We start from the raw sequence: 18,666 nt of genomic DNA on the forward strand, positions 1-18,666 counted from the left end.
AGAGAGAGGGATAAAGAGGTAAGAAGAAGGAGAGTGAGAGGGAGGGAGAGAGAGAGAGCTAGAGGTCTTACTAAAGTAGAGAGAGAGGGGGAGAGAGAGAAAGCCCGGTGCCCCTGTATGGGGGGTGTAGGATGTTATCTGTCTCGTGCCCCCCCCCCCCCCCCCCCCCCCATCCCTGGAGTGGGCTCAGTGGAATGCTCCCCGAAGATGGAGGAGTTCCAAAAGGGGGAGTGACGACAGAGGGAGCGAGAGACAGCACCAGAGAGAGAGAGAGCTAGAGAGAGTGTGGGAAAAGGGGGGGGGGGGGGGGGGGGAGAGAGTATATATACATCCCAAAGAGCCTGGTGCTCTAACACACAGCTGGACTACTGGCTGCTGGACTGAACTCCATTGGATATTTTGCCAGAAAGCCGGTGAGTTTGTACCTGATTCTACTATTTACGCTTGTCAATTTCCCTAAATTATTCAAATTTTTCTAGGATTCTCTTGGATTTATGAGGGTTTTTTTCTCCTGTTTTTTTGATGGCCTTGCGTGGGAACTGCCTATGCTCGGGGAAATGTGAGACTCTCATTTGAATAATGGTTGCCTATCTACTGTTAACTTGGTGACATAGCACAATGAGAACTGTTTGAGGCAAACATAAAGCAGGGATATGGAGAGTAGATGTTCTGTAGCTCAGGGTTGTCTGCTGTTGTCTGGGAGTGCTCTAAAGGTTGTTTTCTACTTTAATGTGGTCAATAATTAGTCATTAGAGTACACGGTAAAGCCGGCTGCTTTTGGTGAAAGTTGTGCATTTGTAATTTGAGGAATTTGAACAGCAAAGTCCAGGTTTTCTTACATGCGTAGTTGAGCAAGTGCCATGAAGGGACTCGCCTTTTTCTTTCTCACTTGAGGACCTCTTTAATCTGGTCAAACGGTGAAGAACAACCGTTTTTTGGCCCAGGGAAGATATTTCCAAGACAAAACCAAGATAATTTCCCAGTAAGTATTGTATTTTGTATTATTGTGTTTTTATTTCATTTTTCCAATTACAATGCCCACCTCCAAAAGCGGCCAAAAATGTGTTCTGCTGTAAAAGTCTATCCTCCATTTTAAGATCACTTCGCCTCGTCTCGTTCCAATCGCCCGGCTTATGCAAGATTGTGAAAGAAAATACAGGGTGGTAGTTTTGTGATCGAACAAGCCGGATCTGATCAGTGATCAGCCCTCATGCAGTCATGTAAAACGACACCGTTGATTTCCTCACACTGCACCAATTACTGGTCCACCCATTAAGACATACCAGTAGTGAAGCAAAAAAAAAGGGGCCTTCTAACACATCGGTATTGTTACGCTACGCACAACTGAACACCAAGTTGTGTCTGCCAACTCGCATCGTGAATTTGATGATAGACGGGTGGGCTGGTGCCTGTAATGACAGAGGAAGTATGTTTCCTATTCCAGAACAAGTGTAGCGCTGGTGGTGGTGTTGGGGGAGGGGGTGGGGGTGGGGGTGGTGGTGGTGGTGGTGGCGGCGGCGGTGGCGGCGGTGGCCTCCACCCAGATATGGGTGTGCCGTTCCTCCTCTCCCTGAACCGGCAGTCAGATCCTCATGGAAGGATGTCCGTGTGCTATCATCACTGTGGTGCGTGTTTTGGCCTTTTGAGTGTGATACAACAGACATCATCGGTGTGAATGACCCACATCCCCCTAAACGTGTTTGCTGTGTTTGCTTTCGGGTTCCCAATAAGAGGCGCGGGGCGCTGTGTTGCGTAACGAGTCCAGTGCTTGTCGAAAGCCCAGAGCGCACACATCGAAGCCGGTCTGATGTTTGCTCTAATTGTTCCTGACGCAAAGGTCGGTCGTGCCGGCTGGTGCGTCTACCTGGGCGGACTGCGTGCGTCGGAGGCGCGCAGGGACGCTCAGCTGGGAGTCTGTGTGTCACGGACAATGGGCGTCCCAGGGTGTGGCCTGTAACTGTAGAAGTGCGAGTTCAGACACGACTCAATCTGTCAGGATGTTTGGTTTGAGAGTTAACCGTCATGTGAAAATGTCTGGCACTAAGCACTGGAGGCACGGGGCTGTTGTTGCTGTTGCTGTTGTTGTTGTTGTTGTTGTTGTTGTTGTTGTTGTTGTTGTTGTTTTGAACGGCGGGACTCTAACCTGAACCCCAGACACATAACAACAATGACATCAATCAATCAACATGATGACGATGAGCTTTGAGATTTGATTTGATTGTGTGTTCCCTCCCCCTGTAGGCTCCAGCGTTGTCTCTGGCTGCTGTGGAGAAGAACCAGTGTGATTCAGGAGTAGATTGTCGTGCGACTGAGGCTCCCAGGATGACCACCTCTGTGGTGGATTGGCTGGTGGAGAACAAGGACAAGGTGGAGCGAGCGGTGGAGATCGTAGGCCAGGCCTCTGAGGTCCTGGCCTCCACCGTGGGCCAGCTCCACCCCATCCTGGAGGCCGTGTTCATGGCCTCCGCCGAGATCCTTGGCAACCCCGAGGGCAAGGAGGCCCGCTACCTGACGGAGCAGTTTGAGCAGGTCAACCTGAAGCTGGAGCTGCTGCAGGCCGAGCAGGAGCAGATCGGCCGCGAGCTCCAGAGGTCCTCCATGAACAAGCAGAGCTTCGACCGCGAGGCCCAGATGCTCAGCCAGTACGAGAAGTTCCAGGAGTTCATCAACGCCAAGCCCAAGTTCAAAGCCAAGAAGAAGGAGAAGTTCCTCAGCCACTTCGAGAACACCGACAGGGACCTCAACCTGGACGCCCTGTACAACGCCGTCATAGGCGAGGACATCACGGGGACCCCCATGCTGGAGAACGTGGTCTCCATCGAGGCTAGAGGTCGGCGGGCGGTGGAGGGATTCTGCGCGAGCCTCAAGAAGCTCTTTGTTGTGGGGATCTTTGCCGTCATGGGCCACGCCGCCCTGAAGGAGGGCAAGATCGACCAGGAGATGCTGAAGAAGTGGCAGGGCCGCATGGAGAGGGTGGAGGTCCTGATGAAGGCGGCCGTGGACGACTGCACCCAGAACTTTGCCGAGCAGGCCAAAGCCGACACGGAGCACGAGCTCCTGGACAAGACGGGCAGCCTGAGCGGGGACTTCATCAAGCCCATCCTGGCGTCCCTGGTGAAGAAGTACTACTGGGTGAGCTGGTCCGTCCGCGTGCTGCGGGCCGAGGAGTGGTTCCTGTACAGCTGGGTGGTGGGCAAGAAGTTCAGCGGCTGGGCCGGAGGGGAGAACTATTTCGAGGCGTCGACCAAGAACAAGCTCATGGTGGAGGTGTCCTTCTGCGTGGAGCCGGCGGTCCTCGACCAGACCCACATCCGGAAGGCCATCGAGGGCCAGAGGATGAAGAAAAACATGGTGGACGTGGCCGCCACTCTGAGCGGGAACGTTCCGGACTGTCTGGTGCACGCCGTCCACCCTGGGAAGGATGTGGTGGAGGCCAACAACTTCAAGCCCGAGTGCTACTACTTTGTCAAACACAAAAGTGCCTACATCTGCATTCACCCCCTGTAGCTTCACACCAGGCCCGCGGGGTCTCTCGCTGCCAATTTGTCTTGAGAAAAGAAAAGCTTCAAATTCAATTATTCATTATTTTTTTGTACAATGGGTGTCTTTATTCAAACGTCGATGATGTTGAAAATTTGCCTTCTCTGGGATAGGAGATTTATGTCAGTTATTTTTTTGTAGGCCAATCTTTGGAGTGTTAATATCTAGCTTTGAACACATGCAACTCTTTGTCAATATGTCCTTTGCACATATAAACAAAATAACGAATGAAGGGGGATCCATTTCATCTGCCAAAATCAAGAGATACTATATGACTATCTGTGTTTTATTTTCATTGCAATAAATGTAAAACATTGAATGTGTCGGTGATTATCTTTCTTTGGCTCCTGGGTTCATAAAATGCAAGCCTCAACCAGTAGACGTCTCGAAATGACCCAGTCCTACTTATTTACAATGTAATGACACATTTAGACTCACTTATTAATGTGAACATTCACATAATTGTACACAGAAATAGGCCTACAGACATACAGTTGGCATGTACAGTGCTGTCATTAACATGGCGCATAAAGCAATGGGCGCTTCGGAGTTTTGTTTCCTCTGAATGGGAGTGACTCTGAAACATGACGCTCGTCATGACCAATAGGCGCACACCCACCCTGGCCTGGAACCACCTAGGTCTCCAAACTTCCGCAAACTTTTGAGGTGAGTCTAATCGCCTTAAAACTTGTATAAATCACGGAAATATACGATTACCTTGTGGCTTTAATTACATGTAACCTTCTCTCAAAGACGTACAGGAGGTCTTATAAGAAAATTTCGATGGAAACGATGCGTCTCGGAAAGGAGGGTCATCGGGCCTACTTTTAAATATTGCGTATGCGATTCCCTAGGTGAATAGCGCATACACATTGGCCTATATCTCCAGTATATATTGGCCTATATACGCTTCAAAAGTCAATCAATATCGCTTTGATTGACTTTGGAAGCGTAATGATGGTTAAAAACCTACTCCTTTAGTAATGGGCGTTGGTGGCAAACTGTATGACAAACAGCCGAGAAAAGCGCTACTCATTTCTCCCGGAACGCAACCCACTTCTCCATGGGTGATCGACGCGTGTTAACAGGCGAGGTTAACCCCGACATAACGCCTCCTCTGCAGTGTTAACCTGCGATGTTTGTTCAGCACTCTGTCCAGGGATGACAAAACGATGCAATTAGAGCCCTGGTAAACGAGCAGATCGATAGGTTTTCCATTAAGAGGGTGCATTAAGGGGATCGTTGATGTCTCACGTCTGCTCTGGGCTGTGGTTTTGGCCACAGAGCAGGAGGGTCGATGTACCGTAACCTCTCGGGTATGACTGTCAGCGAGTTCTGTTGAGAGAAGCTATCCACTGATGGTACGAGAAAGCTAAGTTGTGTCCGAAGTGTGCATACAGGAGGTCTTGTTCGTATTAGTGTGATTTGATCATCAGCACTTTCCTGTGTCAATTATTGCCCGTGCTGTATGAATACATGCCGTTCCTCCAGCCACACTGAGAATTATGTTGTGAATATATTTAATTAGATATATCCGTCTCCTGCTGTCTGAAGTGTGTTCCTATGTAAGGTGATCTTAGACACTCCCCCCCCACACTCATGCACTCTTGGGTTAAAAGTACCAGTTCACTGCTTCCCACTGAAACTATGGGGGTGGAGACAGACAGAGGAAGAGGGAATAGATTAAACACAGAGGAGAAGGAAGGGAGAGATGAGAGACGGAGATGAGAAGTGAGATTGCGTCTACACGCACGCGTGCGCCAGTACCCACCAGAAAACCCCATACTTTTGGTAACAGGATCCTATTCGTTCATTGTAACGTGATGTCTGCCTCTCAGTATTTCACCTTGTTTCCGACAACGGTACTCAACACGTTGGGTCTTTTGCTCGAAACAGGCCGAAACGACCAGCCGTCAGTCTGAGCTAGAGTGCTCCTTCATCCTGTTAACGCTGTGGTTTGTGTTTCGTTTCATTTTAACTTAAAAAGTCCTTCCCTAACCTGAGAGGGCTCTTATTCTCTCGGGTCAGACCTGAGTCATGGAGGCCGTTTCACTGCAGTCGTCTTCACAGAGCGAACAGACCCGCAGTGCCTCAGCGGAACGCCGAGGTGGCAGCTGACTGAATGTTTTCCGTTGTCCGGTTGCCGTGGTTACCCCGCTGACTTGCGACGGAAAGCGCTGCCTTTGCCCAGCAAGTTTATCCTCTTCCCCTGTCAATCATGCCCCCCTCCCTCCACACAGGCACACATGTCATGCGGGCAAACAAACACACACACACGTATTATGAATTTATTTATCAATCATGCCCCCTCCTGCATGCACACACACACACACACACACACGCACACTCGCTGGCACACACGCACACACACACATACGTGTTATGAATTTATCGTTTTCAGTGAAGGTGGGAAAAAATGTGTATTCATTATTATTAAGACGGGTGACCCCTGATGTCTGACACTTAGACCAATTTCATTATTACATGACATTATATGACGTATCACATGATCACAACACAATAAATGGCATCATTACATTACAAAGCATCACCAGATACATTCTGAATTTAGTAATTTAGCAGACCCTTTTATCCAAATCTTTTCTAACAACTGAGACCGACAATATTTTCAACTTGCAGGTGCACCGACTAAAGTTTCAGTGCTGCACCGTCTAGTTTCTACACAACAGCTGGAGAGAGCGTTAAGTGTCCATAGGAGTCGGCCATACTGGGTAGATATCACATATCAAAGGGCTTGCATAACTCCACAACAACTTCAATCTTTACAACGCATTACGTCTCGTTAACACATCAGCCTCGCGTTACGTTTGGTCGCATGGTTTCTAACCACGTGGCTTGCTCTCAGGACACTCACCATGGGAACATGTGTCTCCGTGGGAACGTGTGTCACCATGGGAACATGTGTCAGCATGGTGTCTGGTTCACCAGTCGGTCTATCCTGGCCATTCGATTTTGATACATCAGGTTCTGAATCGATTAATCACGATTCGATTCGATCTGCTCTTAAAATGATGAAAATGGCTCCACTGTGTTACAAAATACAAATGTACATTCTCTTTATGTAATTTTTCTCTTCATCTTAAACAACAGGTTTTAAGTGCAAACTTGTAAATTTGGCAGTTTCAACTTGAGCTGTAAAACAAAACTGTATCCAGTCTCAAAAGTGCAATTTTGAAATTAGAAAGGAATTGCAAGTGAAAGTGTACTTGAACTACAACATTCCATCACTGCAAAATGCATTAAGGCATTGTTTAAAGTGACAAAATAATAATAACGTTAACAAGACAAAACCAAAAAAAACTCATGCCCTATGAATCGATATTGCAGAATTTCAATGAAATCAATCCAAAATCAATTAAATCGATTTTTGCCCAGCCCTATTCACAACTACCATCGACGAGACACCCACTCTCCCACATGCACACACATTCCCAGATACACACGCCTCACCTCTCTCCACTGGACAGGCAACAACATTCCCAGATAGAAACACACCTATCCCCCTTCTAGACGCACAACAACATTCCCGTCTAGAAGGGAGACGCAAACATTCCCAGATACACACACCTCACTTCTCTCCACTGTAGACAGACAACAACATTCCCAGATAGACACACACCTATCTCCCCTCTAGACAAGACACCACATTCCCAGATACACAATCTCCCTTGTAGACAGACACCAACGTTCCCAGAAACTATTATCCTCCGTAGGGTTTTTGTACTACAGTCTAAAGTTTAGAATGCGGACAACGGGGGTTCGAACCAGAAACCTTCAGGCTGGGATTCATACATCCAGCCCACTTGCAGACGCAGACGCCTCTCTGCATTCGAATGCGTTCTGCCACCCAGACATTAATCACTGGGCTGACATCACCCGGAGTAGCCGGCCGCTAGACGGAGATGCCAGATAAACCGCTAAATTCAAGGTCACAGCTCCGGACGTCCCCCAGGGCTGAGGACACGCTTGTCAGACGAAATGTATTGGCTCCCATTTATGTGGAACGTGAGCTCCATAGTGAGCAGTGTTTTTTTCGGAGCCGGGAAGTAATTTCTCTGATTGAGTTCGGTGCGTAAACAAGAAGGTTATATACAAAACCGCTGAACAAAAAAACAATGCAGCTCATTACAAAATCATGAAGGAGCCAAGTCCTTGGTTTTCAGTTGTCGTTTTTCCGTTTTGTGTGTGTTTGTGTGTGTGTGTGTGTGTGTGTGTTTTGTTTTGTTAATTGATGTTCATGCTGCGTGTGTGCTCCGTCAGTCTCGTCAGTGTTTTTGTTTCATTAGTATATATATTCTGGTGTGGTCTTCTGCTTGCGCTGGCTTTCAGAGTCCCGCTAGGCGCGACGTTAGCTGTTAGTTGCGGCTAGCTGTGTTGTTCGTGGCTTGCTGTGATGTTAGCGGCTAGTTGTGGTGTTGGCTGTGGTGTGCGCTGCTTGGTGCTGGGTCAGTGTTAGTGGATGGCTAGCTGCAGTGTTAGCAAAGTGTTAGCCAGTGTTGGCTGACACGCTGTGGGGCCTTGAGGAGGGCCTCTGAGAGATAACCGAGCTGTGGGGGGGGGTGTGTTGGGGCCAACACCCCCCCCCCCCCCTTACCCCCCCTTGTGTTTGCTTTGCTTCAAGGAATTCAAATTCACAACAAACCGATGGACACACAGCATATCTTTGCTGAAACCGAAGGGTTGTTAGAGAAGAGATTCATTACACCTTTCAAACCCAGACACCATTAGGTGCTTTTTCAAAAATTGAAAGATATTTAAAGGACAATCCTACTGAAAGAGAAATGTAAAATATTGCAAAACAATTTACAATCCTAAATAAAAAGTTTTTGCAATAGATAAATGTATTAAGCCCTCAACCTGAAGTAAAACTATACTGTGATAATAGATGGTAAACTTTTTTCCTTGTGAATATCTCAGCTGTATGACGTCATGTTGTTATGTTATTGCCCAATAGAAACGAGCATCCTATTCATGTGAAACAACCCCTACTGATCTTTCCTCCCAGCGCATGGTTGAGTCATTGCTCATGGGGTGTGTCGCAATCCCAGCAGCCTTTTGAGTTTTTGTTCCACTTAAACTCAGCTGCAGTCGCCTCTCTCCTTTCTTATCAGTGTTTCCCTGGGTGGCGAGCAGCACAAAGAGAGCCCGGTTAACCTGAAAACCCCTTCACTGTAAGTACACCAAGGACTCTGCCGAGTTTGTGAGTGCATAGAATAACTCTGTTAGCTTTGTGTTGTTTTTTAGGACATGTTTCCTCCTTGTTTCCTCAGATCCTTAACTCTGTAGTCAACCCTTTCCACTTCTATCCGGGTTTGTTGTTCATTCTTCATCAATAACATCCCTCTGTTTTTCGTCAGGCTCTTTTCAAACACCTTTGAGTTTGAGGGCGCAATGGCGGCCAACCTACAGAAGCTGGTGGCGGACAAGAAGGACATGGTGGAGACGGTGATGGAGGTGTTCGAGAAGGGCGCCGAGGTAGTGGCCAGCATGGCGGGCGACCTCTTCCCTATCTTCTCCCTCGCCGCCCCCTTGGTGAAGCTGGCGCTGGACAACGTGGAGAGCAAGGAGGCCGCCTTCCTGACGGACCAGTTCAAGAAGGTCCGTGAGCAGCTGGAGACGGTGTCGGAGCAGATCCAGCGCATCAACGACGAGATCAAGAAGAGCGGGGTGGACGCCGCCTACTTCTCGGTGGAGGAGAACATCAGCAACCAGTTCCGGAAGTACATGGACATCCTCAACGCCAAGCCCAAGTTCCGCGAGGTGAAGAAGAAGACCTTCCTGGAGCACTTTGTCAAGTCGGGCGGGGACAAGAACCTCCACACCCTTTACAACGCCGTGACCGGGGACAACTTCTCCGGGGAGTCTGTGCTCGCCATCACGCTCAACTACAACGAGAAAAGCCGCAGGGTGATGGAGGAATTCTGCGCTAGGCTGAAGAAGCTCTTCTGCATCGGCATCATCGCCCTGATGGGCTACACCGTCCTGAAGGACTCTGGCGACGAAGAGGAGATCCTCGGCGAGTGGGGCGAGAAGACGAAGGACGTGCAGGGCAAGATGCACGCCGTCATCGAGGACTGCATCGTCAGCTTCCCCAAGCAAGCCGAGACGGACTGTCGTCGATTTGTCAGAGACCACTCTGAGATGACCAACCAGCAGCTGGCAGACGCCATCATAGACCAGCTGAAGAACAAGTTCGACTGGGTGTACTGGTCGGTGCGCATATTCAAGACCCCAACGGGCATGTTTGCCTCCAAGGTCTTCCACTGCCCCACCGGAAAGAGCCGCTTCAAGGTGTCTGCCTCGGACGAAAAGCTGAACATCATGGTGTCCTACAGTGCCTCGCCGGAGCCCGTCGACAAGGTCCGCATCCAGGCGCTCATCATGAGCCAGAAGAAAAGCTCAGTGAAGTGCGTGGCGGAGATGCTCTTCGAGACCCTGCCCGGGTCCTCCATGGTCCACACTGTGAAGACCTCCAAGGATCTGGCCTGCACATGGAGCTTCTCTCCGGAGCTCCACTACTGGGACGAGCACGATAAGTTATCTGTGTGCGTCCACTCGGCGTGATGCACTTAGACCAGAGGGGGTCCGCCGTAGGTCACAGGGCGGCCTTAGTCCAACGAGTTTTGCACACACTCTGACATTGCCAAAGACGATCACTGCTTTTTTTATTATACAAGAGTTGTTTTGTGCGTTGGATGTTAACATGTTTCTCTTAGTTTCTGCCTATCTTTCTACGCGTATTATAAAACAAGCACATTATAATTGCCGTGACTCAATAATGTCCATCTCAGCTACAGGCATTTCATACACAGGCTAGATGCTGCCAAATCAAAATGCTTGATCAATAACAATATCCAAGTTTCATTTGGTAGAATTTGTGCTTAGACAAAAAGTTTAATTTCACTACAAATTCTGAAAGACCCAGATGAATATCGTTTGAGTAATGACACAATCTTTCGACAATATTATATCGGTAATTGCCATGTTATTTAATTGAGCTTTTAATGTTTCCCTTGAGCAGAAGTGCTTTCAGAATAGTCGTCACACTAGACTAGAGGGACTAGAGGAGGCAGTGTTGTTCTACAGGGGAGAGGCCACGCGCGCGATTCATCCACCAGCTTTACGCAATCGTTCCGATGTTTATCTTGCTCGCCTGATTTGGTGGTGGGTGGAACGAGGGTGGAACGAGGGTGGAACGAGGGTGGAACGAGGGCACCACTCTGTATGGGGACTTGGCCAGTCTGACGTCTGGGCCATAGTTCCTAGTGTTGAAGTGCCACTATTAAAAGAAACTGAAACTGCAAGCTAGAAACTTATTTTAAGGCCTCTGATCTGTTTTGGCGTTCATATCATGCAGTATCTTTGCACTCAGGTCAGTTTAAGGTGGGATATTTTCGTTGGTCACATAAATATAAGCCAGGTGGGAAGAAAAATACGTATACATATTAACATTTTTGTCTCAAATATCAGTTTGTACTGCATTTGTTGTTTTTATACGCTTTTAAGGTTTTATAACCACAAAACCCATTCCCAGTCTGACTAACTTTTTAACTTTTTCTGAATGGTAATATTTGTATTTTCCTAAAGAGAAAGAAAAGCAATATTAATTAAGTATAAGTGTTTCTGAATGATTTATTGTGAAGATGACAGATAATCAATGACCATTTTGCCTTGAACAGTGAAAAGCGAATCAATATATGTTCCAACCGTCCAAATAAAGCCAATGCCATTCTGTAGTCCTTGCTTATAATTTTTGTTTATTATTTTTTCTTATACATTGATAAACTATTAACGCACATTTACAAACATAAATATATATACATGTTTTTATTTATTTTCAACGGCTAATACCAACAGCTTTTCATTTCCAATATCACTACCATGGTAAACTTCAATTTGTTATGATTTTTGTCACTTTTCATATTCACATCCCACAGTCAGTGTGGATGTGAATATGTGTGTGTCCGTCTGGGCATCGGATCTTCTGATGTCTGGCGCATTTAATATACAACATTGCTTATTATAACGCTAATACACAACAACGGTACTAAATATGATTCACAAGTTGCTGTTGGACATAACACGCCTCCACCTCTCAAGAAGTCAGAACTTTTTTGAAAGCCATGATGTTGGAATTTCAGATGAAAGAGAGTAGTCTGTCCCTTTAAGAGACGCTTTCTTCAGCTCACCTTGCGAGGAAGGCTTCAAGTTAGGCGTTTGAGTCAGAACCACCAATGGGTTGAACCAAACAGCGTCCTATGTATCTCCTATAAGGGCCCGCCCCTATCCAAACCGTCTCCAAGAATGACCTCCCAGATGGATCTATTATATAAACCATCCTCAGGTTACTCTTCGGCGTTAACCTCCATAAAATGGCATGAGTGAGGCAGTTAGCTTTGCATCATGGTTCTTTGGTAACTGGGGTAAACAGAAAGTAGGCCTAGTGCTCAAGCCTGTTGGCCTGGAAACTCCAGTGTGTGATTATGTGGTTGGTGCCTCTGTAATTCTCTTCTATTTTGGGTGTTGCGTATCTTTCGTTCTGTTTCACCGCCGGAATGAACAAACAAGCAAGTGCAGAGAAAATAGAAACTGCGTGTTCATATTTATTTTAATTCAACTTGTTTCCTGATAAAGCCATTTAACGGCAAGAAAGAACATCCAAAAGATTAATATGTATTCATTAATGACTTAAGTTAAAAAATATAAGTATATTTTTAGGATATATGTCAAGTTCTAAAGTGTGAAACTAAGTTTATGTAGTATGTGATTAAGTTTAAGTTTCACAGTACATCACATGATGCACGTTGTGACATATTGCGACATCTGGATCCTGACAGATGATCGGGATCAATAATGGTTGTGTCCTTGATATCCCAGCCTCCCATCCAGTTAATAACGTTTGGAGCAGAACAGCCAGATCGGTAACTATGGCAACAGTAGGTATGATGCATTGAAATGGAGTCAAATCAAATTTACTACTTTTCTGCCGAGTTCAGCCTCTCGGTCGGAATCAAAGGGACAGTAATCTGCTTTCACGTAGGAAAAGACACAAAATCATATTTCTAAGATAACTGGCCTGTGTGTGTGTGTGTGTTTTAGTGTGTGCGTGTGTATGTGCATGCCTGCGTATGTGTGTGTGTCTGTTATTTCCTTGCCCATAGGCACATGTAGCCTCTTGTAGTCTGGTTTTCATCTTGAACATTCTCCTTTCAGAGAAAACACTGCAAGTCCTATTATCCTTTTAAAAATCCACCAAAAATACTGTACTGGTGTCATGGAAATATAAATGTCATCTTGACAAAATCTTAAAACAATCCCTAATAACTTAATGAATTAAATGCAGCCATCTTCGCCTGCCACTTTATTCTCTTTAGTTTCAGTGTCCAGTGGGTGCGTCTATTTAGATGTGAGGCGGTGATTTCCCATGATGCATTGCTTTCCTCCAGTAAGACTATGATAACGGAGTGCCTGTTTTGTGGTGATAATACCCTCACATTACAGACTGTCATCCCATTACTGCCTGACCTTCACTTTATTCCCTTTCTATAATTTTATTCCATCCAGTGCCTCGAAAATGGGTTTAATACGTTTAAAAGGAACCTCTAGATTGTATCTCACAACAACACAGTGAAGGCAGTCACCAATCGATCCATCTAGTGGAGGGGTACAGCCTGCAGGACCGGCCAATCCAGCCAATATACTGTTTCAAACTGCACCGACAACATCATCAGAGTCTACAAAAGAAAACTCAAGAAACAAAGGTATGTCAAGTTTATTAAATATTATTTTTGTATGTGGAGTTTCTGTGTTGGAGAGCTGGTTCAAGCAGCCTCACCTGGCCCGTGTCAGACTGATTGCCCCAGGACTGGGTGAGGCTGTACACACCTGTGGGACATTGGCCTAATCAAGGCGCGCACCATTAAACCTTGCTACTTACTGCATCCGTTACTGCATCCGCCACCTGTGTCATATCTTGGTGCGAGCGCAATCCAAGCAGAACCCCACACACACACACACACACACACACACACACACACACACACACACACACACACACACACACACACACACACACACACACACACACACACACACACACACACACACACACACACACACACACACAAACACACCTTTTCAAATTCCCTTGAAAGCTTAATTGACTCATGCAAATTACTTTTCTCTGGAATATCTCCGTAACGAAACCGGATCCAGTGCTGGCTTCGGGCCCAGCCTTTGTGCCGTGTCCCTGCAGCATTCCTGCTGTGACCGAGTAGGACCGCTAGGTCACGGACTACTATTCCCCTAATCATTCAGTAGATTGAGAAACACTGTTCACCGCTAACTTTGACACGTCCCCATGAAAGAAGAAGTGTTAATTCAGAACAAAAACATTTTCCAGATGTTCCAAAAGAAACCCAACGTGCGTTAGTGTGCGAACATCAAACAGTGGTTCAGAAGTAATATACATATTTATGTAAATATATCTTTCTCATAGTTATATAAACGTGATTTATCATTTTGATTTGTTTAATCATTCTCTCGTGGATCAAGGTATCCTCAGACCTCCTTAATAGCATCTCAGGGTCAAAGGCCCATGGGACCCGATCCACCAGACTTCCAGAACCTTCCATCTCCTAGAACCCTCCTCCTTCTGCCAAGCGACAGACTGAGCGAGGTTCCCTCCCAGCGTGAGCGAGCTCAGGTTGAGGGTGGGCGTCGCGAGCAGCACAATGTATCTTTATGGGGAGGACCACCGTTTTGTGGCCGCGTGATGTTTTCCCTGCGTTCCTGAGGCGGTCACCTGACGGTTTCGGACTCAGTGTCAGGGCTGTGTGGACAAATCTTTTTCCACGGGAGAGTTAATGTGTCGTGATTAAAAACATGTCTTCGCCAATTCCTGGGTTTGGGTGGTCAGCCCTTTTTTTTTTTTAGTGTCACCTTCATCATGTGGGCGAGGAGGAGACACTGGAGCCCTCTATCACAGCTCTGTCTCCGGGCCTCGTACCCAGAAGAATCTGATGTTCTCCACCATTTAAGAACTGTTTTTTTTTGCCCGTTTACATTTAAGGCATTTAGCAGATTCTTTTACGACATACTGACGTTCAGGAACCCCGCCTTGACACTCGAGCCGGGGATCGAACTAGCTACCTTCCGGTGACAAGTCAGGAAGGATTCGGTGTGTTGTGGCCTCGGCATACAGTCAGCTTGGCACCGCTGACTTGGTATTACATGGAAGCCAGCTATCTAAACATCCTTCCATCAATCCACCAATCTATCGACCCTTCTAACCGTCCATCCGCCATCCGTCTATCCATCCAGCCATCTTCCATCCAGCCATCTATTTAAACATTCATTCATCTATCCTTCCTTCCATCCACCCCTTCGTCCATCCATCCAGCTATACTTCTATATAACCATCCATCCATAATGACGTCTATTTAAACATAATGTTGCTATCCATCCATCCCACCAGGGAAATACAAACGTTGATCGTTGCATGGCGTCACATGTCTATCCATAATAACGCGACAGATAATCGGAGATGAGGCAGTGAATGAATGATAACATCTAAAACATGGAAACAAGGCACGCTGTCGGAGACGGATGCTTCCTACAGTGGCCCGATGTGTGTGTCCTCCTCCGGTCTATGAACATATGCGTCTGCCGTGACAACAGGGCTGATCACACGCAACTGGGGAATTGGAAAAGAGACGTTTTGAATCCCGACGCATTTAATGTCAACCCAGCCTGGCACTGACTGAGTGAAGCAGGTCAGGTGACCCCATCAGGAACACAGGAAACCATCACAGGCCACAGAGGACGTGGTCATCATCACCATGGCGATCCATTAGTGCTCGCCCACCTCCTCGACCCCACCCGTCAGCCTCGTGCCCACTGCACCGTCAGTCAAAGGACTCGGAAGGCGTGTCTGACGGATGGGGGAGGTTTCCGGGGGCCGTCAGAGCCCGAGACATTTCACACATTTGCATACGTGATCCGATTGGATGACGGATCCGTCGCTGCCGAAAAAAGCTGAAAATTTTTCAACTTTTTGACGGAGCCTTCGGCGCACGGACCCACAATGCATTGCGCGTCCGTCCCCATTCGAAGTCAATGGGGTTCAGTCAACGGACGGAGGCAGTGGGCACGAGGCAGCGAGGTTCATCGCTGGGCAGAGGGAGGACGACTAGAGAAGCTGGAAGGTTCTAGAAGGCCGGTGTATCGGGTCACATGACCTGCTTACCCTGAGATGCTGTTATGGGTGTCTGAGGGTACCTTGATCCACAAGAGAAATATGAAATATATCAATATTATAAATTATGTTTCATATCTATGCGTTTATCTTATATGTATACATTAATATTTATTTATGTTAAATATGAGATATGATAAATCATGAATGGAATATGATGGAGGGCTTTATCGCGAGCTAGCTTTGAACCCATAATGCAATAGCTGGGGACTCAAGCTTCCTTTGATGCCTAAATAGAAACACATGGGCAGAACGCACTGGCATTCACGGCCCCAGACTTCAAACAACTCATTTCCCCTGCCCACGCCCGTGCCCCTGCAGTTCAGTTATTTACCCATGATGCACCTGTCCTCAGCTGCCCCTGTGTTTACATTCCAGCTGTGCGATTCCCCCTGGTCTCTGGAAGACAGGAAGGCCCCAACCTGTCCCTCTGTCAGGCACTTTGTTCCACGAACACCTGAAGACTGCCCCAAATCATCTTGTTGACTTGACTTTGGTTAACGCTTTCACATTCTCGTGTGTGTGTGTGTGTGTGTGTGTGTGTGTGTGTGTGTGTGTGTGTGTGTGTGTGTGTGTGTGTGTGTGTGTGTGTGTGTGTGTGTGTGTGTGTGTGTGTGTGTGTGTGTGTGTGTGTGTGTGTGTGTTAAACAGAAACTGAGTCAGACGATGCCAGATGTTGAAAACCTCTTCCTCCATGGTTTCCAGGAGAGCAAAGAAAAATGAATCATCATCACTCCCTCGACCCCAACCCCGGGATCACAGCAGGACAGGATGACAGGAAACAGGACGGACACCCCAGTGGAGGTTTTGGTCAACTTTTTTGAGGATGTGTGTTCTGAAAGAGATGTTGTTCAAGGGGAAATGATGATATCTACCCTATCTATAATAGAATAATATTTTTGCACTGTAATTTGATGCCTATCATTTGCTATGAAATAGTGTAGTGTCGTCTGAGAAAAGGGAATCATTATTATCAAAAAGGACTAATTAGTCACGCAAAGTGAATGTTTCAAAATCCTATATTGAAGACTTATATTTGTTTTCATGAGCACTACATTTAATTGTATTGTTTGGATTGTATTGAGGCTTTTCCAACGTTATGAACGATAGATAGATGGATGGATGGATGGATAGATAGATAGATAGATAGATAGATAGATAGATAGATAGATAGATAGATAGATAGATAGATAGATAGATAGAGGGTCTTATGCCTTTGTGAAAAAGTTTTTCAACCTGCGTAGACACGTTCAATTACTGGCGCAGTGGGTGAATACATGTTCAACTTGTTTTACAAATTGTAACTGAAGGCCTACTCCCCTGGTTCTGAGTGATTGGCGCGTGCACAGTTGTATTTCTGTTGCATGTTGCCCAATCCCCGCAGGGGAATTCACTGGAAGTGTGCTGTTTGTTTTAAACGTCAGGTGTGTCCAGTTGAGATGACAGTTTGTCCCATGCTTTCAACATAGTTTCGTTTCATTAGAACAAGGATATTGTTCTGCAAATTGGAATATTGTCGGATAAAAGATTTACCGTCACTGAGTCAGAGTCAAATCAGTGTGCATAAGTTCCTTGGACTCAATAAAAGAGAGACGTTGTATTTTATTGACAAACTTAGGTTTAAAAGTCCTTGAACGAAGCATAATCTCTGCTGACATCTCTGCTTTTTACAACATGAACAACAGCATATTAACAATATTACACGCACTTACCGTTTAAAATAGTTAAATCTAAAACTTTTTAGCGGTGCTTTTTCAGCTGCTGCTTAGATAGATATTGCATGGCATCAGCACCATCTACTGGAGAGAAGTATTAAGCACCGTCTTCTACAAATAATGTATCTGGTAATTTTGGGACACATGAATAATGTAGTTCTATCGGAACAAATCAAATGCTGAAATCCTTTGTTAAGACATAAAGTATCGATTTTGCAAGGTGCAGAATGTAGATCATGCCCGTATCCTCCTATTCTCCTGCATTTGGTTATTGCGACTACGCTCATCTAATCTCAAAATAGCAGAACGCAGCATCACTGCCCTGGTCGTTTCCATGGTTACGTAAAAATCCCCATCACACCCGGTGCCTTCGCCCTCAGGACAAATAAAGCATTGTTGTAACTCCAACACTGACCGCGGGGGGGCAGTAGACCACCGCAGCCTGACCGTTTCGTCTCCCTGACCGTTTCGTCTCCCTGACCGTTTCGTTGACCAGTAAACAATACACGCGCGCGCAGGGTGCACGCTCGCACGTGCGCACTGCACCCACAGAGGCACTTTTTGGGTGCAATAGTTTAACTTACTGTCATGTTCGAACCCCATTGTGAAGTCTATGTCATCACCACGTGTTGAACGCTACGGTGAAGGCTCCATGTATAGAGGTCACCGCCTCTGTTGGTGTGTTGGTTCTGCCTCACAAGATGGCGCCCGTTGTGACGTCACTTTTCACAATCCCTATCGATATTTACATTTACATTCAGAAAATAGCAGATGCTTTTATCCTTAGAGACTTACAATAAGTTCATTTGTCAGAAGAAAGAGAAACTGCAATATGCCTCTAGAACCAAGTGCCAAGCACTAACAATCGCTAGGTTAACCCATTCCCCGTATGCAACTAAGATAGCTAGGATAAGATGCTACACAATGCTAAGTACTATTTTTAAGTGCCAGGGGCCGGTATCATGGTGACCTCTGACCTTAACGTCCACATCTGTATGCAGTGCAGACCGACATCTCGCTGCGGGTCGATGCGGCTGATCTGAGGAAACAGATCAGGGTTTACAAGCTCGGGCAGAGAGGCCGATCGATCGACAGCAGAGGCAGGTCCGGCGGGATCAATGCTCGTACTGAAAA

At 46.5% G+C, this 18,666-nt stretch overlaps 2 protein-coding genes across 4 annotated transcripts; both read left to right on the forward strand.

The window, feature by feature from the left end:
* Positions 1-248: 248 nt before the first annotated feature.
* rpz5 (rapunzel 5) lies at positions 249-3,859 on the forward strand. 2 transcript variants are annotated; one of them, XM_060053254.1, is made up of 2 exons: positions 249-413; positions 2,242-3,859. In XM_060053254.1, exon 2 carries the CDS (start codon positions 2,323-2,325, stop codon positions 3,505-3,507), a length of 1,185 nt encoding a protein of 394 aa, XP_059909237.1. In that variant the 5' UTR covers positions 249-413; positions 2,242-2,322; the 3' UTR covers positions 3,508-3,859. The 2 variants fall into 2 exon arrangements, with proteins under 2 accessions (XP_059909237.1, XP_059909238.1); XM_060053255.1 differs by lacking the exon at positions 249-413 and adding an exon at positions 463-982.
* A 238-nt stretch (positions 3,860-4,097) lies between these two features.
* On the forward strand, positions 4,098-11,297 carry rpz4 (rapunzel 4). Of its 2 annotated transcripts, none has more exons than XM_060053244.1 (3): positions 4,098-4,206; positions 8,673-8,732; positions 8,919-11,297. In XM_060053244.1, the coding sequence occupies exon 3, from the start codon at positions 8,953-8,955 to the stop codon at positions 10,123-10,125; it is 1,173 nt and encodes a 390-aa protein (XP_059909227.1). In that variant the 5' UTR covers positions 4,098-4,206; positions 8,673-8,732; positions 8,919-8,952; the 3' UTR covers positions 10,126-11,297. The 2 variants fall into 2 exon arrangements, with proteins under 2 accessions (XP_059909227.1, XP_059909226.1); XM_060053243.1 differs by lacking the exon at positions 4,098-4,206 and adding an exon at positions 4,253-4,394.
* The last annotated feature ends 7,369 nt before the right edge of the window (positions 11,298-18,666 follow it).

This window comes from Gadus macrocephalus, chromosome 6, assembly GCF_031168955.1.
Source record: "Gadus macrocephalus chromosome 6, ASM3116895v1".
NCBI lineage: Eukaryota > Metazoa > Chordata > Actinopteri > Gadiformes > Gadidae > Gadus > Gadus macrocephalus.